Raw genomic sequence first — 25,558 nt, 5'->3', positions numbered from 1 at the left:
TCCCTCCTATCTGCGTTTTTGCATCAGCATGTTCTAAGTGGTGTTTAGGGCTGAAAGAAGACTCTCAGAGCTTCCGCATGTAGCACAGTTGGTCTCTTTGGGGAGCAAGGCTACTGATGAAGACTTTGTTCATTAGCTCCTCGCAAAATTGCCTGAACCTTTCTCATCTTTCTATGATGCTATTTCACTTCTTTCCTCTACTCCCGATCTGCATACTGTTGTTGGCATGTTTCAAGATAGAGCTACAAGGAAGAAAACAAGCTAGGGTGCTTCCGAGACCCTTCTTCAGGTCAAGGGCAAAGGCAAATGACAGTCTAAGGGTTCCACCAGCAAGTTGACTCTAAACCTGATAACAATCATGCTCATAAGGATCTTACTTGCCATTATTGTGGTCACAAAGGTCACATTCAACCTGACTATCGCAAGAAGAAGAGAGAAGGTGGTTCTACAAAGAAGCCCACCAATCAAACCTCTCCATCTACCAACCAATCCCAGAGGTCCTCTTCCACCAAGGAGATAGTCTGCATCGGCACTGAGAAGCTTCCCACATACTCACCTGTTCTTGCCACCTCACATCTTACCGATTGGGTCGTTGATAGTGGGTGTACTACTCAAATGACTCATGACAAGTCCATTCTACGTGATATTCGGGCTAGCTCTTCGAAGGTGTCCATTGGCGACCTTGAGGTCTCTTGTGTGGGTAACGTGCAACTTAATTCTTCTCCTCGCTAGCCTTCTACTATCCGGGATGTGCTTTATGTTCCCAAGCTCTCTAGCAATCTGCTCTAAGTGTTTCCGATTGCAAAGAAAGGCTACGGTGTCTACTTTGATAGTTAAGTTCTTGAGATCATTGACACTAGCACCTTGCAAATTGTTGCCAAAGGTGTACAGGAAGGCGGTCTTTACAGTTTGACGAACTTTGGTGGCTCTTTGAATGAGTCACAATCTCATTTGCTACAACTTCTTCAAAGCTACCATGCCTTGGTAGCTCAAGAGGATACAGCATTGTGGCATGCTCGCTACGGGCACTTGAACTATGCTTCTCTTCAACACTTGTCCGTAGACGGTCAAGGGTCTTCCACAGTTCTCAACAGATGGTCAAGGGTCTTCCACACTTGAAACCCTCCCACTCCACTTGTGTGGCTTGTTTGCATGGCAAGCAACATAGAGAGCCTTTCCCTCATGTGGCTACTCATCGGGCTTCTCACATCCTCGAGCTTATCCATATGGACTTGTGCGGGCCCATGCGGACTACTACCCAAGGTGGTGCCAGGTACTTCATGCTTATCATTTATGATTTCTTACGTAAGTTTGGGTGTATCTCTTGGCAAAAAAATCTCAGACTTTCTCCCGCTTTCAAGAGTGGGTGGCTGTGATCGAGAATGAAACCACACATAAGGTTCTACAAGTCTGTTCAGACAATGGAGGAGAATTCATCTCCAAAGTATTCGACAACTTTTGTTCACAGATGTCAAAAAGGTATTGGCCATCAGTTCTCTGCACCTAGCACTCCACAGCAGAATGGTGTGGTTGAACACAAAAACAGGACTATTCAGGAGATAGCCCGTACCATGCTTTCTTCTTCCAATCTTCCTCCCTCTATCTGGGGAGAAGCTGCGACCACTGCTATCTACATCATAAACCGTTCTCCCACAAAAGCGGTTGCTAATATGACACCGAAGGAGGATTTTTCACGACAAAAACTTTCAGTTTCACATCTCACGGTTTTCGGCTGTGATGCCTACCTATGCTCATATTCTTGATTCTTCCAGGTCCAAATTTGATCCCAAATCTAGGAAGTGCAAATTCCTTGGTTATAGCTCTCAATCCAAAGCTTACAAATTATGGGATCCAGGGACGAAGTCCTTAGTGATTTCCCACAATATTCACTTTGTTGAACCCTCATCCGATGATTCCAAGTCTCACCCCAAGCTTACCATAGAGGTTCCTCATCCTCCTGCTTCTTCCTCTTCTTCCCCGGCACCCCCACCCCCCTCAGCTTCTCCACCCCTAGCTTCTCCATCCTAAGTTTCTCCCCCCTTACCTTCTCCTACTCCTCTTGCGTCTGTGTGACAAAGGATTGCCCCCAGGCTTCCTCGATGGTGGCTGGAAGCCACTCTTCGTGACTCTCATCTCTCAGATGTTGATCTCCGTCAACTTGCTAACTCCTCGACAACACCTTTGACACAGACACAGAGATTACAACAGCTTCGTCATTCCGGTAACCTTGCCTTGATGAGTAGAGTGGTGCAGTCATATGAGCCTACTATAGCCAAAGAGGCTCTTGCTCTTCTTGAGTGGCGGGCAACCATGGAGGCTGAGATTGATTCCATTGAAAGGAATGATACATGGGAGCTTGTGGACCGGCCTTTGCATAGGCAAGTCATTGGGGTCAAGTGGGTCTTTAAAACCAAGTTTCATGCCAATGGTTCTCTGGACAAACACAAAGCCAGATTGGTTGCGAAGGGGTATTCGCTCCTGGAGAGATTTGGAATGACAGAGTGCCATCCTCTTTCCTGTCCGGATGGATCCTAACTCCAAGCTTTCCCGACTCCCATCTTTGAGGACAGTACGCAATACCAAAGGCTTGTGGGTTCTCTTATTCACTTGACTTATACCAAGCCCGACATTTCTTACAGTGTCCGTGTTCTCAGTCAATTCTCTTCCACTCCTCTACATTCTCATTGGCAAGCCACTCTCAATGGTACCTTGGACTATGGTCTCTCTTTTAGAGGAGGCACTGAGCTTGTTGGGATACTCTGACGCTAATTGGGCAGGTGATCAGGATACCAAGCGGTCCACTTTTGGTTACTGGTTCACTTTAGGTTCCGGCCTCATTTCTTGGAGATCCAAGAAGCAAACTATAGTTTCTCTTTCTTCCACTGAGTCTGAATATCGTGCTTATTTGGATACTTGCTCTATGAGCTATTATGGTTGATGCAAATGATGAGTAATCTTGATGTTCTTTCAAACTCTCCCATTCGCATTCTTACAGACAGCCAGAGTGCCTTGGCATTGGCATGTACTTCATCTTTTCATGTAGGACCAAGCACATTCACTTTGTTCGTGAGCTAGTCACTGACAGCAACATTTCTCTCGAGTATTGTCCTTCTCAGGACAACCTAGCTCATCTCTTCACCAAATCTCTTCCTCCAGATACTATTGATCGGCTCCTTGCCCGTATGGGAGTTGGACCATCATGCTGGAGCTCACAGGAGGTGTTGGAATGATCATCTCCAACACCATTTGATCCCTTTTATTCAGCTTATTTATCTGATATTTTTAGGTATTTTTCCCACCTTTTATTAGGCATTTTTCCTAGTCGTGGACTTTGTCCTCAATCATGGGTTTTTATGTTGGCCGACCAATCCCTTCATGATGTATATAAGAAAAGGCTTTTTGCCATTTAATTCATTCATCATTTTTGCTCAAGTGTTGAATCATTGATGCCTGCTCCAAGTCTCTCCTCTGCTTCCGCTTGCTGCCTTCAACCATTCTCTCATCTCCTTTGTTCCTAGTTCCTTGGATGTCAAAATACAAAGGCCAATGACACAAATCGCAAGATATTCTCCCGGAGGGAGCTTCATTAGGACGAGAACTGTGGGATGTGTGGATTTGTGTGATTTATTTCACCATTGATTCCAAAGGTTTACTGATAGGATGGACCACGACATGGGATGGAGGTGTAGTGCACCAAGACTTAGTTGGGAAAGGATTGATCATCCTGACTTGCCTTTACAAGTCTCAAGGAAATTTTATATGGTGTGTATCCTAGTGGTATGGGACGCTAGGATCTCCAGCATGTAGAGTTTCTAGGGGTGTGTATATTTTCTTACCTTGCTATGTCCTATGATCTATCCACTAGAGATAGTTACCTACGGTAGACAAAGTTTACGCAAGAATTTGACAAGGAAATCGAAAGGGTAAATTGGATGAGGTTGCTAGGATTGGGACGGTGAATCTTTCGCCCAGTTTTAGTGCTCACTCAGATGATTCCCTGAGAGAGCTATGTCAGGCCGATGGGCATTTCACTCAATATGGCAGTAGGTCCAGACGGGGAGCTCCATTGAATTAAACCACGACTCAGGGATCATTCCACCTGTTAGAGTGGAAGGTAGTCAATACCACATTCGGAACCAGTTGTTTTGGAATGATATAGTCTGTACACTAGGTTGTGTTGGGTTTAGGAGAGGCATTCCTTATGATTGTACAACAGGTTATCCAAATTCAACGGACTTGTGTTTTTCTAATCATCCTCAGTCTAATGGGCACATAGAGTGAGTGGGATCAGGATCTGGAGATCATGCTTTGTGCATACGGCTCCAAGCGACCGTTTGTTGGGAGAGGTACGTCCCTGTAGTCAAGCTTGCCTATGGTACTACTAAGTATATAGTTCTAGAAATAGCTAGAATATTTTTGGTAGGGGTTGGGTTAAAATCCCAGATTTCCTGAGACTTGAGAGGGAGGCATGATATCTCCTAAGTACGAGGATTTACCAAATCCTGTTAAGGATTTACCAAATCCTGTTAAGGATGGGTATTTATGTTGCAGCTAGCAGATAGCTGTCTCGGTGACTTCAGGTTTCCAATTCCATGAGGAGTTGGAGGACTGAAGGATGGTTATGTTCTTCAGGGACCTAAGAAGGTTCTATTTTTTTGTCTTATTCAACACCCTCATTGTTAGAGGAACATCAGCTTCAGTTGAGGAGGTTCCTTGATACGTGGCTATGTGGATTTCATAGACACATATGAACCTGATTTCGGAGACAGTGGATGCAAGTAGCTAGTTTCTCCTTCATTTATTTTCAAGAATGGAAATGTCCTAAGTGGGGAGGAATGTTATGTACCTAGCACTAACCCTCAGGATCAGGGACTAATCCAACAAGGCTAGGGGGGCTAGGGGGACCCTAGGATTAGGGAAAGCAGGCTTGAATGGGTGGCTAAGGTTCAAAATTAATAAATCCAAGGTTATTGGCTATTTATGACTAGACTATTATTTATAGCAACAATAAGCACTATATAAGTGACTCTTGGGTTATTATTGATTCACTCATGTCGGATCACGAGTAGTCTTGCCGAGGGCCCCTGTGGGCAAGCACTAGTGGTATGGGACACTAGGGCTGACTTGCATGGTCCTGGGGGAGTGGAACCTTAGCCCCTCGCTCGGGGGTGGTTTGCGGTCGTCGCGAACCTACAGTTGGGTGGTGAGCTTGCCTGCACCCCTTCTATTTGGTTTGTACTAATCTTGTTTTGGCTTGTGTATCAGGGTTGATCTATGGGAGGATCTTACACATCAGGCCTCACATGCATGCACCATAACTACTAAGACCATGTACACAGTAGTTGAAGGGAGAGAAAGAACATTGTGAGCCCTCATTCATGAAGATATTAAGGTTCGCACAAAATAGAGTAGGTGCATGCCTATCACAAATTAACCAGAGCCTAGAGGCAAAAGGCCAATGAGAATGAGCAGGCCAAAAACCAAAAAGCATCCAAAAATCAAGGTTGAAAACTGGTGGAAATCCAGGACACTGTGGAAGTGTGTAAATTCCAAAGCATGCATTTTGGGGCAGAAGTAGACGCAAGAGGTTTGGAACATTGAGCAGTTGTCGGAAGCTCTAGGGCAGCCCAAAATACCCCGGGCAGGTGCCATAGGGGCTAATAATGGGCTGTAGCCTGTGGGTGAAACGCTCCTTCAAAGGGGGGTTGAAAAAGATTAAACGACCTTTAAAAGTTCCATTACTGCAGGCTGTGTGCAGACCAACAGTTGGACGGGATTTTCAGTCCATGAGGAGGCCCCCTATTCATTCATCTCAGTCCACTCTAGCCCTGGAGCAGCAAACACATCCCCACCAGGGTCTTACAAAGGTCCAAGTCAGCCCAAAAACACAAAAAACTGATTGCCCTCCCAATGCAAGTGACGTAATCCAATAAAAGGTGGCAGAAAAAGATCAGGTCCCTGGTTTGTCATCAGCACAGAGAGCACAGTGAGGATATTTATTGTTTTCAGCCTTTTTGACTTTCATACTCATATTTGGTTCCCGGTGGGGGGAGGGGGGGGTGGCAGGGGCGGGTTGGAGGGGCGCATCCTGGCCATAAGGACCCAATTCTGTGATCATATTCCTACTGTCTGTGCTTCAATTGCTTAGTTTATTTGTGTTGAATCATATCACTTCACCCAATTCTTTAACATATAGTAGCATGGCAAACAGTCCCCCAACTCGCAAAAAAACTGATAATTGGTTGCAACAAATTTTTTTCTAACGAGAACCATACGTGTGAGTAAATATAAGGCACATTGCATACTGTACAGTGGGTAATGGGTCCCTTAGTCATACCATCTTCCTTGGTTAGAATTTCCTTCAAATACTTTTGATCTTCCTTTTCCTTCACTTGTTCTTCCAACTTGTTAACATCAATCTTATGAAAATACGGAAAAAAGAACCAAAAACTTGCATCAAACAAAAGGGTCAATTTCAGATTTTACTATGCTATGTACAAGAATTAAACTGACTCACACAACTTAATTTTAAACTAGTTGTTCATAAGTAGATGCTAAATTCAAATCAACTTACTGAAATCCCAGAGTTTGGAGCAAAGATGCGAGCTCTTCTAGCTTCATCATCAAAGCGCCTAACCCTTGAAAAATCTCTCCCTCCAATAAAGTCATCCTTGGCTTTTCTTCCCGAATCAAGCATTTTCTATGACTGGTTGATGATTATAAAAGCAAAAGGATTACTTATGGACCCCAATAGAAGATAACTTCACAAACAAAACAAGGAAATCCTTAACACGCTGAATGTCTGATGACCTTATATTGATCAGCACTAAGGCACTTCATAAAAAAGAAAGATGACTACAAGGTAAGTAGCTGAGAGTAGCTGAGATCAAGTCTCTCATAAGAACTAATAAATTATATCAAAATCTCTTAAGATAACATGGGCCTTGTCCGCATACTAGCTAACTATCCATGTGAATATCACCAGTTTGGATAATTATCTACGTTGTGGACATCACCTGGATTTAATGCCTTTAAATGTCCACCGGGCTGGGGACGCTCAAGAACCCCTATGGATGCATGTGTGCATAAACTTGTATGGGCCTGTCATAATGTATTTTATGTGTTTTGCAAGAGATAAGTAATAATTTAGGTCCAACTAATGTGAATCACACCAACGTAAAACTAGAGGACAAACAATATAAAGGGCTGACAACTTATAAATTGGACGCCCCTTCATTAATGAAGTGTAGACTGTTCCAGACTTTGACCAAGTGTGTGGGCAGCCCTCACAAGATTATGGACAAATGGTAGAGTGCATAGGTATGGGCAAGCATGGGCAAATTGGCAAATTGGCACCCCCTGCTTCCCTCTCCAATACATGCAAAAATCAGCGAAGACACTATCTTCTTGATGAATTATGCTCTCCTCCTTGTGACCAAGATGTATGGACTCATTTTTGGACTGGACCACTCCGATTGCTTGCTCTAGGAGTCATCATTGAGTCATTGAGAACTCGGGAGCAACGCTATTGTTGAGTATCTCTATTCAGCATTGTACATACGTAATGTTAGTAATATGTAAGCCCAGCGGGGCGTGCTGTGACAAACTCAACCACATGTCCAAGAGATAAAGATATAGAGAGAGAAGGGAATAGGGATCTTGCACAATACACCACAATGAGCGGGGAACAAAACCCGACCCCTTTCACGAATTTATTCAAGAAAAATCCACGGACACACTGGCCAGCATCAATACAATCAATGAATACAAAACAAACAGATATGCCGATGTAGGATATCCAAGTCGATGTGAATGTCTAGGCACAAGATCTCTAATGCCGAGCACACCACGGGGATGACCCACAAGTATCTCTCACCGGGCTAGTACCAAATTCAATATCCAAATCCAAATCCAATGAATCCAAGTCCAAATCAAATCCAAAACCAAGTCCAGATCCATGTCTAAGCTATATGTCTAAGTTCCATGTTCATGTTCCATGCCCAAGCTCTATGTCCAAGTTCTCCATGTCTATGTTCCATGTCCAAGCTCTATGTTCCATGTCCAAGCTCTATGTTCCATATCCAAGCTCTATGTCCAAGTTCATATCCAAGTTCATATCCAAGTTCAAGTTTCCATGAGTAGTCTCCACAACTCCTACAACCTTGTTGATGAAGAAAACCATGGAAAAGCTCTTTCTAGCAAGAAAACTGATATAAAACTTGTTTTAATGGTTTTTGGGTGATTAAAACATCCAAAAAGCAGTATTTAGGGTTTTTGGAGCAATTTTAGGGTTTTTGAAATTTTTAGGGTTTCTGAAATTTCTGTCTCCATACAACTCCGTACATGCGTCCATATCGTCCGTGCATATGCCCATACAAGTCTAGGGATGACTGTAGATCTGAAAAGCAAGTTGGAGAAGATGTTGATGGCGAAGAAAGAAGCTCTCCATGATCATAATGATGCCCACACACTCCACAATCTCCTCCATGATGCTGCAAGAGAGGTTCAAGCCTTTTTATACTTGAAAGGGGCTCTGCTTTTGCCAAAAGCATGTCCATGCTTTTGCTTTACCTTTTTATGCTTTGCTTTTTCTTTTTTGCCTTTGCTTTTTCTGTTTTTACTTTTATTAATAAAATATTACTCAACTTTTGGTGCTTTTCTTTTCTGGCTTTAAGGCCTTGCTTTTTGGCCTTATAGCTGCTTTTGAGAAAGTGCCTTTTAGCTCTTTGGTCCGGCTCAGTCTCCTCTTTCCAATGGTGCCCTTGACTCGCGAGCAAACCTGTTTGACTTTTTGCTTTTTCCTGCTCTTTGACCAAGAATGGTGCTTTTTCTTAATCAAACCTTATGGACCCTGTCCCCATGTCTTCTTCCACCTGTCTGGTGTCCGGGCATGGGTTTCATTATGTGAAATAGAGCTAGGAGGGCCAAATAGCTACATTCCCTCCCTCTTATATCACAGTTGTCCTCAACTACGGACTGCAAGTGTTATCCATATGTTCTTGGTATATCCATATGTTCCTAGTACATCCATATGTTTCAAGGTACATCTAGTATATCCATATGTTTCAGGGCAAGCAAAAATTGTAGTAGTCAAGATGATGTATTACTTAACCCCCATACATGGTACGGTGCTTATGGTACCACAAGGTACATTTACACATTTTAGTACTTGCAAGAGCTGGAAGATTTGACTTGAGCATAGTCTGTATTGGACATGGTTAAGATGGTATACTATGTAGCCCTCATACATGGCTTGTGGTACCACATGGTACATTTGTACATTTTAGTACTTAAAAGAGCTGGAATATTTGAGTTGAGCATGGTAGACGTTGGACATGCACACAGCTGCACATGTTATGTGGATGGGCATGATAGGAGAGTGAAGGGTTCTCAAAAATGTCTTTTTTGTTGTTTGCTCCCATTTTCTTCCCACTTCTTCTAGTCTGCCATTTGGTGCTTATTGCTTGCTGCTCATCTTCAATATTTACTCTTTGAGTCTGAATAACAATTATCTTATTGTAATGTGTACCTAGCAAATGAGCTTCTTGTAGGTATACCTTGAAATGAGATTTTTTTCTCAGCATCGCACGTGTATCTATGTATGTATCTTTATATATAAAAATGGCAGCGTACAGTATGTACCATATTTGTTCAGGATTTTCCATCGTACTGGACACATACTATGCATACCATACTCTACAAATGATTCCACTATGGGTGCACCAACCTTACTTTCCACCAAGAAGCTTGATTCTACGTTCCTTATAGGTAGAACACGGGTTGGTTCCAACCATTCCCAACATGTTGATTTTGCATGTATGAGTAGTCTCGTTGATGTAGAAGAACGTGCTTTTTGAAGAAGCAGAAGAGAATGAGCACTAGATGCAAGCCATGCATGATGAGACTGCTTCTATTTAGAAGAATAACACATGGAATTTGGTGGACTTGCTTGTCGGCATGAATGTAATTGGGACAAAGTTGATGTACAAAGTCGAGAGAAAGTCCAGGATGACCACTATCCATGTAGTGATAGCATAAGTTGCGCATATGGGTAGGTGTCACCATTTGGCCACCCAAATGGTTCTTTCCAGCTTCTTGTGCCCGTGCATGGCCAGCTTGTGGATCCGACTATCCACAATCCTAGTTTCTTGTGCCTGTTTATGGCTAGTTTGTGGATCTGAGTGTTCGGGATCACAATTTCTTGTGCCTGTTTATGGCTAGTGTGTGGATCCGGGTGCTCGGGATCTCGGTTCTGTGCTTTTTAAGGTGCCAGACTTCTGCTGAGAAATGCCAGTGTTGTACTTGTTCCATGACCAAGAGATTTGCTCATAACAAAGTGCACATGCACACATGTTTGCATGTTTGAAATTGTTTTCACATGAACTGTTTTCGTGTGTTTACCTGCAATGAATGTTCAGTTCACGGGCTTGGGACGCCTGCCCGCGTGAACCATGCGATTGCCCTGTATTCTAACATGTTTTGTCGCCTGTGAACAAGTGGTAGGTGCACTCAAAAACTCTTGTATTGGTTTATTAAAATGCTTTGTAATGTTAATAACCTTTGCAGGTTACATTCATTAAAGATGGGCGGACAACTTATTAAAGTGTCCAGGGCCCAACCTAGTGGGCACCCTGCCTAGTGGCCGCAATGTGTGGGATGGGCACCCCATAAGTGAGGGATGACCACCCATGTGGCCATTAGTTGGTGTGGCCAATTCATGCGTGACTCTTTTCACCTCTTCTGCAATCTCTTGCACGCCTAGCTCTCCATCCTTTTTGCTTATAGAAGGTGCTACACTCAAACCATTGGCAAAACTGTGCACATAGCTGTGATCCTCATCAAAAGGGCATCTTGCAACATCCCTCCGCATCGGTTTTCCGGCTACTTCACTTGGCGGTCTGTGTGGGTGCAACATCATCAACAGGTGACACACACTGAGCAGGGAATAGGCCCCGCCCACTCTTAGGAATTTATTCAAGAACAATCCATGGGCTCGCAAGCCAGGATCAATACATCAATGAATACAAAAGCAAACAAATATGCCGATGTAGAAACTCAAGTTGGAGTTGATATCAATGGCGAGGCAAGAGATCCTGATGCCAAGCACACCACGAGGATGACCCACAAGAATCTCCCACTGGGCTAGTACCAGATCCAATATCCAAATCCAAGTCCAAGTCCAAATCCAAATCCAAGGAACCCCCAAGCTTGTACACAAGGTACACAAGTGGGGTATGTGTAGATGACAAAGTATATGACGATCAAGCGTAGTCTTGCCGTCCAAACTGAAGGAGAAACAACCCACACAAGATCATAAAGAAGTGCATGAACCGGATCAATCCCACGGGCAGCACAACAGAATCACTAGTGCCCAAAGCAGCAAGTGGTAGTGTTAATAGTGCTGTCAAACAACAGTAACTCCAATCGGTGATGACGGCACACAAGTGGCAGCAGCGTCCAAGCATGGGTAGCGGTGGCGGCAGCACACAGTTGATGGTGGGGTCACTGTTCTGTTGGCAGTTCAGGTGTCATGTGCAAGTTTGCCCATGGACATGTTCTGAAGCTAGTCCAGAAGGGGCAGCCAGAAAAAGATGATTAGAACTAGGATTTGGAGCATGAAGTGTAGATTTGGCTAGTGTTGGACTTGGAGAAGGACATAGTTGACCTGTCGACTGCACCAGTGGACTGTCGGCTGCATGGAGAACAGACAGCAGAATTTATGAGTTTTATGTCCAGTTGGCTGGCCGACCAGCAGTCAGCCAGCACTCTATTTGTCCAAGAGGCCTATAAATAGGCATGTTTGCTCATTGATGTATTCATTCACTCCCTTATGGAGTGGGTCCATTATGTAGGACTGTTTTGGGTGTTTCCACCTTTTCATGAAGTCAGCCCATGGCTGCAAATTTAGAGGTACCTTTTTGTACCATACGAATATACTGAATTTCCAGCTATCTCTCTCTCTCTTCTCTCTCTTCTCTCTGCATTTTTGCATCAGCATGTTCTAAGTGGTGTTTGGGGCTGAAAGAAGACTCTCAAAGCTTCCGCGTGTTACATTGGTATCAGTGTGTTACATCAGGCGGCGCTGGTTAGTAGCTGGTGTTTCAGGTGGCAGTGCTCAAGCGTAGCCAGGCAGGTGGCAGTGGCGGTGCTGGCGTCGGCTTTGGTACAAGTGGTGCAGCCAGGAGAAAAAGAAATGTTTGTGTGTTGTTTGTGTTTTTCAAGGTCGCCTAAGCCAGGTATCTCTTGGTCACCATATCTATGTTTTGAATGTGCAACAAGTAGATGCTTAATTAGGTTTTGCTACAAGATTGGATTCTGAGAGAAGGGGGAGAAAGGGGAGATTTGTTTGCATGTGTGCAGGTGAAAATTGTTTCAAGAAACCCTTGTCTTTGAAAGAAACCCTAGGTTCTCTCTATTTTGTCAGCCCTGTAGATTGTCTCTATGTTCTTTTCGCATGTTGTATATGGTTGGCTAGCGTGGGTTGTAGGGTGCCAACAATAGGCCATCAAACATTGCAAAGAGGAGGAGCTGATCAGGATGCATAGAGAGCTATATAAGAATATGGCACAGCGGAAAGAGATAGCAAGACAAAGCACAATAGACAATGCAATAGATACACAATGGAGAGAATTTCAAATTCTGATTATACCAAAGAGGTACAAGTGATGGTGCTGTCCACCCGTGCACTCTCAAGTAGAGCTTAGATGGCGATCTAGACAGACTCTGGATGGAGTATGTACGAGGTGTAGAAGGGGGTGGATACTCACAAGCATTGGATGCCTTAGCTCGTGGCAACCATGTCCATATATAGTATTGTAGGCGGTGTGGTAGACGCGTATACAACGAGAGCAGTTACACAGCATAGACACGGTCACCGCTCACGTATCAAGAACGCGGCCCACCGACCACCGACCATCGCCCACTAATGATGGACTTGGTATTTGAGGGAATATTCTAGGGAATATTCCTCATACCGTCGCCTCGGGGGCTCCCATGCCCCCTTGGGACCCCCCCCCCCCCCCCCCCCCCCCCCCCCCCGCCGAGGCGATGCCCCAGATCCCTGCTAACACTCATACCCCTGACCATCTCCTAACCATCATCAATGGTCACAATAATGACCCCATCGGTGTCTAAGCTGGGGTTCCCACTAAAGACATATGCACCATGGCTACCCCTCATGATAGGGGCCTAACAAATGTGCATTATACATCAAAGTGAGATACATGCTAAGAGACGGGCATTGAGTGTATACTAAAAAGCTATACAAGCCCTGCAGTTGGGTGTGCGGGCATACAGAGACTGAACTAGCCATACACGCGACCAGTAGGGTGCATATAGATGGGCAGTTAGGCAGCGGAGAGAGAGAGAGAGAGAGAGAGAGAGAGAGAGAGAGAGAGAGAGAGCAGAGGTAGATAGCGGCTGTTTGAAAAAGCTATTGCAGACTTTTTTTTTTTAAGAAAAAGCTCGCATAGCCATATATAGGGTCTTGTTTTTTTTTTAAGAAAGCTATGCTATTTTTGCTATAAAAAAGTGGCCTCGGTCGGGGTTGACGGAGCGGCTGCCATGGAGATCTCGTGAGGGTGAAGACCAAAAAATGCCAAGACTTGCCGAATGGAGAAAGCCCCAAGAACTGAGAGAGCTAACCTGAAGAAGATGGAGTGGGCGAAAAAATCGGAGAAGAGGCTACGGAGGAGGGAGGGAGAGACACGGGAGGGGGAGGGGAGGCGGGAGAAGAGAGAGAAGGTTGGGGAGGGGGGGGGAAGCAAGAAGAGAAGGGGGGCGGTAGAGGGAAGCGAGTGCGGGGGAAGAGAGGGAGGGGGGGTGGGCGGGTGGGCGGGTGGGCGGGTAGGGGGAGGGGGGAGCAAGCAGAGAGGGGGGGCGGTAGAGGGAAGCGACTGCAGGGGGGGTGGCAAGCTCATATTCGTGCTACGACTTGATCCCCACTTTCTGCTCCTTTAACTTCTGGTTATCTTCATCTTCTTTTTGCAGAAGCGTTTCTTCAAATGGTTCTTCTTCTTTAGTGAGCTTGATGCCATGGTGGATGGGTGAGTGGTTTTTCCTGATCTCAGCTTTACCATCCATAGGATGCTCTCACCCTAGGTTGCCAGGTTGAATCACGTCCCAAACTCTGATACCAATGTGGCATATGCCAAGCTAGGACCATGAGAAACAACGAGGCCTTCTTAAACTTGAGTTTAGTGAGTCTTTAGCAATCCTTTAAATAGCATACATGAACCGAAAGATGTAGGCGAGACAACACCAAATGGGGTCCCAAATTACCCACTGAAAGCCCTCCTTCCCCCCCCCCCCCCCCCCCCCCCGGGGCGCAACCAAGAGTATTTGCTTTATTTCTTTTGTTGAACTGAATACAAGCTGAACTGTGTCAACAAGACTGAGTGGACCAATTGAGACCGATTGACCGCCAAACAAAAGGGCAAAGTGACCAAACACTGGGCAGAACTGTGCATAAGATGTAGGTGAACTATGAAGTTATCTTCGAAGAGGAACACTGGCCTGAGATTGAGAGGGTTGGTGTGCTGAGAACACCGGGAAGAGACTGAGCTTCAGATGCCTTGGACTTGAAAGCACAAGAATGCTAAAAGTATGTAAAGTCTGGATGCCTAAGCACACATGCTTGACTGATGCTTGAGTACTTGATTTTTATCTGATGATTTATGGACTGAGACTGGGTTGCCTTTATATATGTCCACATGGAGCAAGTCAACTCGTTTACCTATTGCTGTCGGCCTGTTGAATATCTGCCACGACTGGGTCCATTAGCATTTAATGCTGAAATTGGGTTGCGGGCTGGTCTGGTTGCTGGCCGGCTGTAGTCAACCTTGGCCGACTGCTGCCCAAGCTTCAAGGGCTGCCGAGACTGGATATAATTGATGATTAAGGGTATTTAATACCTTTTGCAAGGCTGTCCCCTCTTGGACTGGCCTTGGGGCTGGCCTTAGGGCTGGCCTTACTACATGGATGCATTTACTATGCTATTGATGCATTCTACTTGTCACCATTTGGCCGCTCATTTGGTCCATCTCCATTTCTGGTGCCACTTCTATGGGACTATCACTCCATATAGCGTCCAAATTTGTGCCATGTTCACATGAGGCCAGGCCGGTGTCTCATGTAAAAGGGCCAGTTACTTTGTGTCTCATGGACGGGAGCTAGTCTCGTGCCACCCGTGTGTGACCAAAATCGTGTCATATGGACGGGAGCCTCTATCGTGCCACCCGTGTATGGCCACGACGGTGTACATGGGACTATCACTCCATGGAAGGACCCATGTTTATATTGTGTCTTGCCTATGGGACTGTTACTCTATAACGAAGGCTACGGTTTTCACATTCTGTCGCGCCAGATTCATGCCCAACCAGAATGTCTTGTACAAGTTTCATGAAAGGGAGATTTGTTCATAACAGGTGCACATGCATCCATGTTTGCGTGCTTGAAGCTGTTTTTGTGTGACTTGTTTTCGTGTGTTTGCCCTGCCATGACATGCCACTTACTGAGCGGGGACGCTTGCCAGTGAGCCGTGAAGCTTGCCCCATCTTCTGACATGTTTTGTTGCATATGAACAGGTGGTAAGTATGGTGTATTCATTTATTTTAATGTTGTTATTCTAACCTTTGAATTTATAAGGCTTGTAGGTTCACATATGATAATAAACGAGTGGACAATTTATTAAAAGTGACCGGGGCCCAAATTATGGAGGTGCCCATGCATGTTCCACCTGCCACCTCTAGCTTAGGCGAATCGATTTGGAAACTTACGTGGGGGGAGAAAGCAAAGGGTTCTGGACTATTCGTGGTGTTTCTCTCTCTCTTTGTGTGAGCCCGCATGCAAGGTGACCAGCCTGGTGGCTGTCCATACAGCAAGGAGAAGAAGTTGATCAGCTTTGAGGTGCCGTTGGAGCAAGCCGATCAGCCCTGAGGCTTTGCTGGAGCAAACCGACCAACCTTGGGGCCTGGTTGGAGCAAGTTGACCAGCCCTATGACCTGTTGGAGCCGGTCAGCAAACCCTATGACCTGTTGGAGCCAGTCGACCAACCCTATGGCCTGATTGGAGCAAGTCAGCCAGCCCCATGTAATCAGCCAGGAAAGTCGACCAGCCCTTGTTCCTCTTCTGAAGAAGCAGACCAGCATCTGTATAGTTTCTGGAACAGCCGACCAGCCCTTGTACTGATTTTGAAGGGTTTGACCAGCTCTGGTGCACCGATTGAAGAAATCGACCAGCTCTTGTGTAACGCAGAGAACCTGAAAGTACGGGATTTGGACAAGAAGATTGGACTTGGAAGCGAAAGCATGGGAGAACCGGCAATCCGGTCACAGTGGTTGAGCTGGGTTAGTGTAAGTACGGGAGCACCTGCATGTGCATGGTCTCGGAACACCAAGTGAGGGTCTAGTACAACCCAAGTAAGGTGAGGATTGTTCGTGATTGATCTTCTACGACGGATTTCTATGTTGACAAATGCTTGTCTGGTTGGTGATTTGATTATGCATGGATTCTGTTATGGCAAAATCTGGCTTCCTGTAAGCCCATGTACCTAGTACTTATAAATACTTGACAAATGCTTGTCTGGTTGGTGATTTGATTATGCATGGATTCTGTTATGGCAAAATCTGGCTTCCTATAAGCCCATGTACCTACTACTTATAAATACTCCAAGAAATACAATAGTATTGAGGGGAGGGGCGGCGGGGGGGAGTGGTGGGGTGCGGCCCTTTCTGGCCCCAGTGGTGGTGTCAAGAGTATAGTTTTATTTTCAGCTTTGTCTTTGTTGTGTTGTTCCATTGAATCATAACTGTTAAGTGATGTAAGATTGTGTATTTGTTTTCCGATTGTGGTTGGTCTCCCATGGGGAGCAGTTACATTGGTATCAAAGCCTAGTCGTCTCATTCTCAAGAGGGGACACGGTGTTTTGAAACAGCAATCACATAGACACTTGACCCAATGGACAGCCAGGCAATCCTTTGGAAGTGCCAAATTCAAGGGGTCAATCAAGTGCCTCGCGAGATTTTGATGCATTGTAGGGAAGGCACAAGTCCCTTGAGAGGGTTTATGACAATGTCTTGTTAGGATAGCCGTCCCGTGGAAAAGAGCGTATGCATGAGGATGAGCCCGATGCTTTGAGGGCTGAATTGGAACACATGAAGAAGCTTTTGCAGGCAAAGGAGCAAGAGCTGAAATTTTTGCATGAAGATCCTCATGTACAAAGTGTCATTGAAGCAAAGAAAGCTGATGCTATGGTGGATATGACCTTTGAATCCATGGCTCATGAAGTGGGCAAGAAGCCAAGGGAGTTGGCACTCTCCTATCTCATCCGAAAGGGTGATCTCAAAGGGGGAGAAGATGGGGAGTTAATATTCAAGAATCCACCTCGTTTGAAGCCTCTGGTGACCCAGCATCTCAACGGTTGAGATCTTATGTGCACAAGGAAGAGGTGTCAGCCACTTCTTGCCATGCATCTACTCCACATGGGACAAGAGGAGGATGTTGGTGCCAGTGGAAGGCATGATGGCCAAGTGGATTCAAAGCATGTATCTCATGGTGAGAGTGGTCGGCATGCAAGCCGAAAAACTTTGCCCATTGAGTTGTCTCGTGGTGAGACATTGCATCATCTAGGGAGGTCACATGCATCTGGGCCATAGGTTCATAGAGCACATGCCACTGTGCCTCCTGAAACACCTTTGGTTGCTTATGAAGTCCATGCAGAGAGGGTTGTCCCGTTGGATAAGGGGAAGAGGAAGAGGGAAGAGCATGAGTCACATGCCAAAAAGCTCAAGGAGTTTAAGGCAAGTGATAAGTCTGTCAAGTTTAATGCCTTTCATGGGAAGTATGATGCATCTAAGGTGCTAGCACAATTTGACATTACTTTTAGTGATGAGGACTTCACCGAGAAGTCTAAAGTCCACCATGCAAGCATGTTCTTGAAGGGGACAGCCACACATTGGTGGATCATCGAAAAGACCACCAAAGATCCCATTTGCACTTGGAAAGAGTTCAAGGACAGGTTTTATGCCTAGTTTTTGCCTCCAAATGCAGAGCAAACTCTCACACAAAAGTTGGATGGACTTGAGCAAGAAGACAATGAGAGTGTGCAACAATATGTGAACAAGTTTTGGAAGGTCTTGCTTGAGGTTACTCCCTTCATGCATCTCTCTCAAGATGAGAAGAAAAGGAAGTTTCGCTCCGGGTTGCAACCATCCTATCGTTCATGCATTGAATTGCACCCGAAACACACCCTTCAACAACTCATAGCATCTGCTCTTGCTACGGAGCAATTGGTGCTTAAAATTAAGCAAGATAATGGGGGTTCCAAGGGCAAAGAGAGGGCTGTCCCAAACCTGCAAAAAGGTGGACAGCCCTATCAAGGTACTACTTCTGTACATGTACTTGCACTGTTGATGAGCTAGTGTGTCACCATGTACCACAATGCATGGGTGCACGTGACAGTTTAAGTCTGAGAAGGCTCCAGAGAACCAAATCCAGTCTTCAAGTGAACCCAATCCGAAGAAGGATCAGAAGCATCAATAGATCCTCCAGAACATTTAGGAGGGTTGGTGTTTCACTTGTGGTCAGAAGGGCCATTTGAAGGTGAGTTGTTCGAAGGCAAAGACCAAGCTAGCTCACTTGACCGAAGTAGTAGGTAACCCGCAAATTTCTTCCGTGGGTACCATTGTTTAAGGTCAGAGTGCTTTGCATGGAATGTGTTTTCAGCATGGCAGTCTAAGGACTTGATACATATGTATGGGTTGGTGCAGGGGGAGACTATGTACATCTTTTTTGACCTTGGTAGCACTCACAACTTCGTTAATGCTAAACGTGTGTAGAAGCTGGGAGTGAAGATGCAGCCAAGTGATCACGTGTATTATGTGAACCTGGCGACGAGATATGGACAGTTGTGGCATAGGTTTGTGTCCCAATTACTGATATATATTCAGAATTATACGTCCATGTAGATTGGGAGGGTCATGTTTGTCCTTTGTAATGGAAGATGCTCCAGTATGTTTGAAGAGTGATTTTGTGGTTCCACCCTCTATTTTGTAAACTCAGCAAGACTTCGTAATATAATGTATATTTGTTACGAAGTGTTTAAATGTGTTGGTACCCTTTCATCCAATGTTAATTGCTATTTATAACGGGTAAGTTAGATGTTTGGGGGACAATGGTTTAGAATGCATGAGTGTGGAGTTTCGTAGATGTTTTCTCTGCTGAGTTAGTTTATGGTCTTCTAGCTAGATGGTTGGTTGATCATATGATTTGTTGGATCTCAGGGTCTTAGCCTGTGTATTGCATCTTACAAGATTAGCCAACTAGGGGAGGATGAGATTGACAATAGTCGGAATATCTCAGGATTGGGACATATATTTTCCTATGGGAACTTCATTAGGATGAGAGTTGTCGGATGTATGGACATGTGTGAATTATTTCACTGTTTCTTCCAATAGTTTACCTGTAGGGTGGACCATGACATGGGATGGAGGTGTAATGCACCAAGACTTAGTTGGGAAAGGATTGATCACCTTGACTCGGCTTTAAAAGCCTCAAGGAAATTTTATATGGTGTGTATCCTAGTGGTATGGGACGCTAGGACCTGTAGCATGTAGAGTTTCTGGGTGTGTCTATATTTTCTAACCTTGCTATGTTCTATCTGTTGGAGTATGCACATGCGGAAGCATAGACAAAAGAAAGAGAGAGAGAGAGAAGGAGAGACAAAGCGATTGTTGACAAGATCACCTTTTTTGATAAGCAAGAGGTTTACAATGGTGATAGCTAGCAACTAGGCATTAAACAATGTGCTTGAGGATGTGATGAGGGGAGGAGGCCTTTATATCAGGAAGTCAAATAGCCAAGAAGCTGGCCGATTGTACATGAAGCTGGCTGACAGTAACAAATCAGCCCACGACCTAGAAAATATATTAAAATACATGTACGCCCAAAAATTCCCTCACACAGAGATGCACAATATTCTAACACCCCCTCTGCAACTCAGTGTGTGCAAAAGTTTGAGGAAGATAAGCTAATGACAATGCAACCATGGACACTCCAGTATTGCGTGGTACCGGATACACCTCGGAAAGAGCACTTGCCAACTTGACTCCTCCAAATAGAATGCCACCCTAAACAGGAAAGAAATCTGCTTGGCTCTGAATTCCCACACGAGTGTGCAGTGAACTCCAAGTATATAGAATGATAAACTGACAGACATACCACGCCCATAATCCCCCAATGGTGGACTGTGAACACATCATGTCCCAAAACCTCAAACAATGAACTTGGAACACATCTTGTCCATAGTCTCTGCTACACCAAAGCTGACCTTGTCCTGCCGGATTTTTAATGCTTGGAACTCCGACTCAGGGTTCCCATGCACCAAAAAATGGATATTCTAACAGCCCCCTCTCCCGCCCAAAAGCCTCCTCTGGCTGGAAGCACATGGAGGGAAACAATATGCATAACTAGAGAAGAACACCATCCCAGTCCTCTTGGGCTGGAATCGCCCTAGGAGCCCTAGATGAGTCACTAGAAGTATCTGTATCATTATCTTGTGGCGTGTCTTTGCCCTTCTTCTCGGATGAAGACTTGCCCTTGTCCTTCTTCTTGGATAAGCAGTCCTGGGGCAAATGTCCTTTCTTCCCACACGAGTAGCAATGACTCCGATCTTTCTTCTGGACTGTAGTAAGTGCTTGATCCTAACACTTAAGAGACACCTTGATCTTCCCTTGTGGAACGAGGACGGACTCTTCTTCCAAGCAAAGGGAGCTAAGGTCATCAAAATCTAATTGACTCATTGTAGCATGGCACCTCAAAGCCAGAGAAACCACATCATACTAAGGGGGAAGCTTTGTAAGGATAAGTGTAGCCAACTAAGCAGAGGACAAGGCAACACCCATTGCTAGTAATTGGTCATGGATAATGTCACCAGGAGGTGAAACTTTTTGCAGTTGTTTTCCTTATTTACATTTCTTTATAAGTATATATTTTTCTTTTCTTTCTCTTTGGTTGCTGTTGCTTTCCCCCGGTATCTCTTGGAAGGGCTTGGGCCATTGCAATGTCAGAATGGGTCAGCCAGTGGGACTTTGGACCAGTGGTTGGCTAAGCCTGAGAACTGCACTGAAAGATGAATGACAGTGTCCAGGACATGGGCACTGAAAGATGAATGACAGTGTCCAGGACATGGCCACTGAATGAGGGTATAGGCCGGTACACTAGTAAGTGGCCGCCACCGAAATGTGAATGTATCTTGAATTCTAAGCAAATTCTGAAGTGACCATAGTGGTCAAAGATGGTCAGGAGACCAAAAGGAATGCAGATGACATCATCCCTAAAATTTAGGGAACTGCTATTTTTGGCAGTGTCGGAATTGAAAAGTGTTCACGTCAGTTTGTGCGGAATGTCAAGGGGACCAAAAGCTGACAAAGGACTGTTGTGAGAATGTGAACCAGTCAGGAGATTTTTAGCCTGGAAGATTGCATGTGGAAAAGGCTTAAAAATGTGCCAAGTGTCAAATTTTGGTGCATTTTCCTCATAGAGAAGAGGGAAGCGTGGGAAATTGGGAGAGGAGGCTCAATTTGCAGCCATCGTGGTGTTTTGTTGCAGGAAAAACCAGCATTCGTGGTGCATTCCCTTGCCCTAACTCAGGAATTGAGGGTTGAGCTTGCTCCCCACAGCCTCTCTCTCTCTCTTTCTCTCTCTTGCAGACTATGGAAATGCTATCATCAGATAAAATCAGGTACAATTGTGTGAATTTCATGCTTATATGCAAAGGCTAGTTGCCTCCTTGAACAGGAACAGATGTAGTTGGTTCCTACACCAAAGCAGGGACAGAAGAGGGTAATAACCTCTTCAAAACAATGCTGTTTCAGCACTGTTTAGGTGCTGTTTTTGGGCTGTTATGTTGCCCGGTTGATGCCAAAATGCAGTAGGACTTTGCTAAAGTCCTCCAGGACAGTACAAGGGTTATTTTGGGCTGAAAACAGAGCTGAAAACAGGCCTGTGCAGAAAATTACAGCAAGCTGAATTGTGATGTTTTGGACTCCATTGGGTAGCCTGATGCCTATGGAAGTGAACCTGTCAGTTGGGATTCATTCTGAGATGTTATGGAACAGTTTTAGTGCAGTTATGCTGGCAAATTTCTTCTAGAATTTGTAAAATTCAGCTGATGCAAGTAGAGTGCTTTGTTGCACTTGTGCTTTGTAATTTCCAACCTTTTAACAATAAAGAAATACCGCAAGGGGCGCCGGACTTCGGGGCCAATGTGTTGTTGAGCGAGGGAGCGAGGATTCTGTGAATGTGTGTCTCAGTAAGTCCAGGTTATTTGTGAATGAACTACCGCTTTATGTGTCCATAGACCGGTTTCATGGTTCCATTGCCGGGATAGGGTCCTCTTTTCTGCAAGAGCCCGGACACGGATTGGATTGGGTGAACAAGAGACACACATAGTGAGGTACAACTGATTACAGGTGAGAAAGAGTACGGTCTCTTTCCTTGGATAGAGGTTCCCTTAAATTTTCAGTTGACAGTATGACAGACAAAGGGAAAGGCAAGCTCCCTGCCGAAGAGAGTTCCTCTTCTACTCGCAGACAGCATATAGAGGTGACAGGTGCCCAGTTGTCAGCCTCTGCTCGGATGGAGCCAGTAGTACAGCCAGCCTTGTTAGAGGAAGAACAGGAACAAGAGGATTTATTTCATGCACAGCTCCTGAGCATGGTTGGTACCTTTGAACAGTTGGTGAAGAATCCCAGGATGAAGAGGTATTTGCAGTCAAGGACAGGGGATTGCCAGGCTGAATCATCTCAGCATGCAGTTGAGAGGGCACAGGAACAAATGCCAAGGATGCCACAGCATGTAGAGCAGATACCAGCAGTGGCAGCTGATCCAGTGCAGCATGTTACACAGGCACAGGTACATGCATTTAATGGCCAGGAAAGTAATGTGCAAAGGGTCATGCCGACCATTCCTCCATTCGTTGCTTTCCAGCCTGGCTATTTTGGTGGTGGGTCTGTTTTCCAGGCCATGGCTAGGCCGCCCACAGTTTTGCCAGGAATGATGTCAAGAGGGTCACCAGGAATGATGCCTATGGAACCTGTGAACCCTCTTTATGCCAATATAGGTGTGCAGCCCGGATTTCAAACTTATTTTAGTCCACCTTTGGGGCCCGCAGCACCTGTCAGTGTGGCTAAATTTTCTCAACCTAGTGGACAAAGAGCAGTAAGGACTGATGCAGAAAAGGTGCAAAAGGATTACAAAGAAGGAGGTCAAGCAGTAAAGTTTGAGACTTTCAGTGGGATGCAGGACAAATTGAAAGCGCTGACTTTCATTCAGCAGTTTGATGCAGCATACACTGGGGGTAACTTTACGGAGTCTTCTAAGGTGCGGAAGGCTGCTACTTTCTTGAAAGGTAATGCATTACAGTGGTGGACCTCATTGTTGATGCAAGGACAAGCACCTGCTACATGGGTTCAGTTTAAGCAGCAGTTCTCTTTTGCCTGGCTTACAAATACTTTTGAAGTGGATGTTATGACAGCATGGCACAAACTTGATGCAACCAACTGTGTAAATTTGGAAGAGTATAATAAGAAGTTTTGGGATGCACTCTTGCCAGTAACTTCTTACAGGACAGTGCCATTGTCAGAGCAAATAGAAAAGTATTGCTGTGGTTTACCCAAAGAAATCAGGGATTATTGCATTAAGACCAATGTTTCTAATATGACTCAGCTCATTGAGAATGCAAACATGGCTAATGCATTGCTACAGGGAGGTTCACGTGGCTTTAAGAGCACAGTAAACAAGGAACCTCAGGGCAAACAGGAACCACTTATGAAGAGGGATTTTCCACCTAGACCATTCTATAGAAAGAAGCCATTTGAGAAGAAGACTTGGCCGTCACAACCTCAGAAAAGTGTTGGTCAAGGCAAAGGACAGAAGAGGCCATTCTATGGCAAGTCATTTGAAGAGAGAAAGGCATTGATGCAAGCTGGGAAATGTTTCATCTGTGAACAGAAAGGGCATATGGCTGCAAAATGTCCACAACAGCCACCAAAAGATGCCGAGGATAAAGAAGGGCCACTCAAGAAGAAGACAATGCCGAGTGCAGGATTGGTACCTGACATGGTTGGTGACCAGCCATGTGATAATGCTACAGAATTGTGCAGAGCATTGTAAAATCAGAGATGCTACAGTGCTGATTTTCTTTGACCCTGGTGCTCGAGCCAACTTTATTTCACCGGCATTGGCAGCCAAGTTGGAGATTCGTGCTGAAGAGATGGGACCAGTTGGACAGGCTGATTTGGCATGCCCTGGGCATTCAGTTCCTGTCACTCCTATACTTGGCAAACTTCGCATGCATATACAGAGTTATGTGGACACAGAGGAGTTTCTTATCATGCCCTTGGAAGGATGTGATGTCTTGTTGGGAATTCCATGGTGTCATAGGAAACATGCAGTGTTGGATGCTTTCAACAGGAAAATCACAATTGTACATAGGGACAAGACTCATGTTTTGGATGTGAAGCTGAAAGGAGAGTCTGTCCCAGTTATTTCTGCTTCTGCTATAACTTCAGTAATGAAAAATCATCTTTCTGCGTACTTGGTTTTTGCAAAGCAAGTGAATGAAGTTGAAACTGATTTGCCTACACTAGACGAAGATAGAAAAGCTTTCTTGGATATGTTCAAAGATTGTTTTTCAGAATCTTTACCAGGAGAGTTACCCCCTGAGAGGCCAGAGGATCATGCCATAGATCTTATTCCAGGGTCTAGTCCGCCCAATAGGCCACCGTACAGGGTTAGCGCAGCCCAGCAGAAAGAGATTATGACACAGGTTAATGAGCTGTTAGAGAAGGGACTAATTCAGCCCAGTAGTTCCCCGTTTTGTTCACCTGTGTTACTAGTACAGAAGAAAGACGGTTCATGGCGAATGTGTATTGACTACAGAGCCTTGAACAAGAACACGATCAAGAATAGATTTTCGATTCCGCGCATAGATGCTATTCTTGACCGTTTGCAAGGAGCAGAAATGTTTAGCAGGATAGATTTGAAGAGTGGGTACCATCAGATTAGAATCAGACCCGAGGATGTGCACAAGACCGCATTTCGCACTACATTTGGTCTCTATGAGTTCTTAGTCATGCCCTTTGGATTGACAAATGCTCCTGCCACATTTAACAGAATGATGGACAGAATTTTCCGTCCTTACAGAAGCTTTGTGGGCACATTCTTTGATGACATGATAGTCTATTCAAAGAGTGAAGAGGAGCACAGAGACCATCTGACAGCAGTCTTTAACGAGCTGAAACACAACAGATTGCTCATTAATGGCAAGAAGAGTGAATTCTTTCTAAAAGAAATTCACTTCCTTGGGCACATTGTATCAAAGGATGGTGTCACAATGGATCCTGCTAAGATTGAAGCAATCGTTTCATGGCCAGATTTACAGACTGTGCATGATGTTCGCAGTTTTCTTGGCCTATGCTCTTACTACCGCAGATTTGTAAGGCATTTTGCAGAGATTGCTTCACCGTTACATGCGCTTGAAAAGAAGGCCATTAAATGG

General features: G+C 45.0%; 1 protein-coding gene across 8 annotated transcripts in view; it reads right to left on the bottom strand.

Moving 5' to 3' along the window:
* LOC147604075 (uncharacterized) overlaps positions 1-25,558 on the bottom strand; it is a 90,835-nt gene that overhangs the window by 38,772 nt on the left and 26,505 nt on the right. For 7 of the 8 annotated variants that reach the window (XM_086795540.1, XM_086795545.1, XM_086795544.1 and 4 more), the window contains exons 2-3: positions 6,575-6,706; positions 6,338-6,419 (exon numbers count right to left, since the gene is read on the bottom strand). In XM_086795540.1, the coding sequence (XP_086651666.1) occupies positions 6,338-6,419; positions 6,575-6,697 (205 nt within the window). In that variant the 5' untranslated portion in view covers positions 6,698-6,706. The remainder of the gene's footprint in view (positions 1-6,337; positions 6,420-6,574; positions 6,707-25,558) is intronic. The other variant, XM_086795546.1, reaches the window with a different exon arrangement.

Source organism: Cibotium barometz, chromosome 62 (assembly GCF_041138505.1).
Source record: "Cibotium barometz isolate CiBa-2024 chromosome 62, ASM4113850v1, whole genome shotgun sequence".
In the NCBI taxonomy this organism is placed as follows: Eukaryota; Viridiplantae; Streptophyta; class Polypodiopsida; order Cyatheales; family Cibotiaceae; genus Cibotium; species Cibotium barometz.
This window is presented reverse-complemented; position numbering and strand designations above follow the sequence as displayed.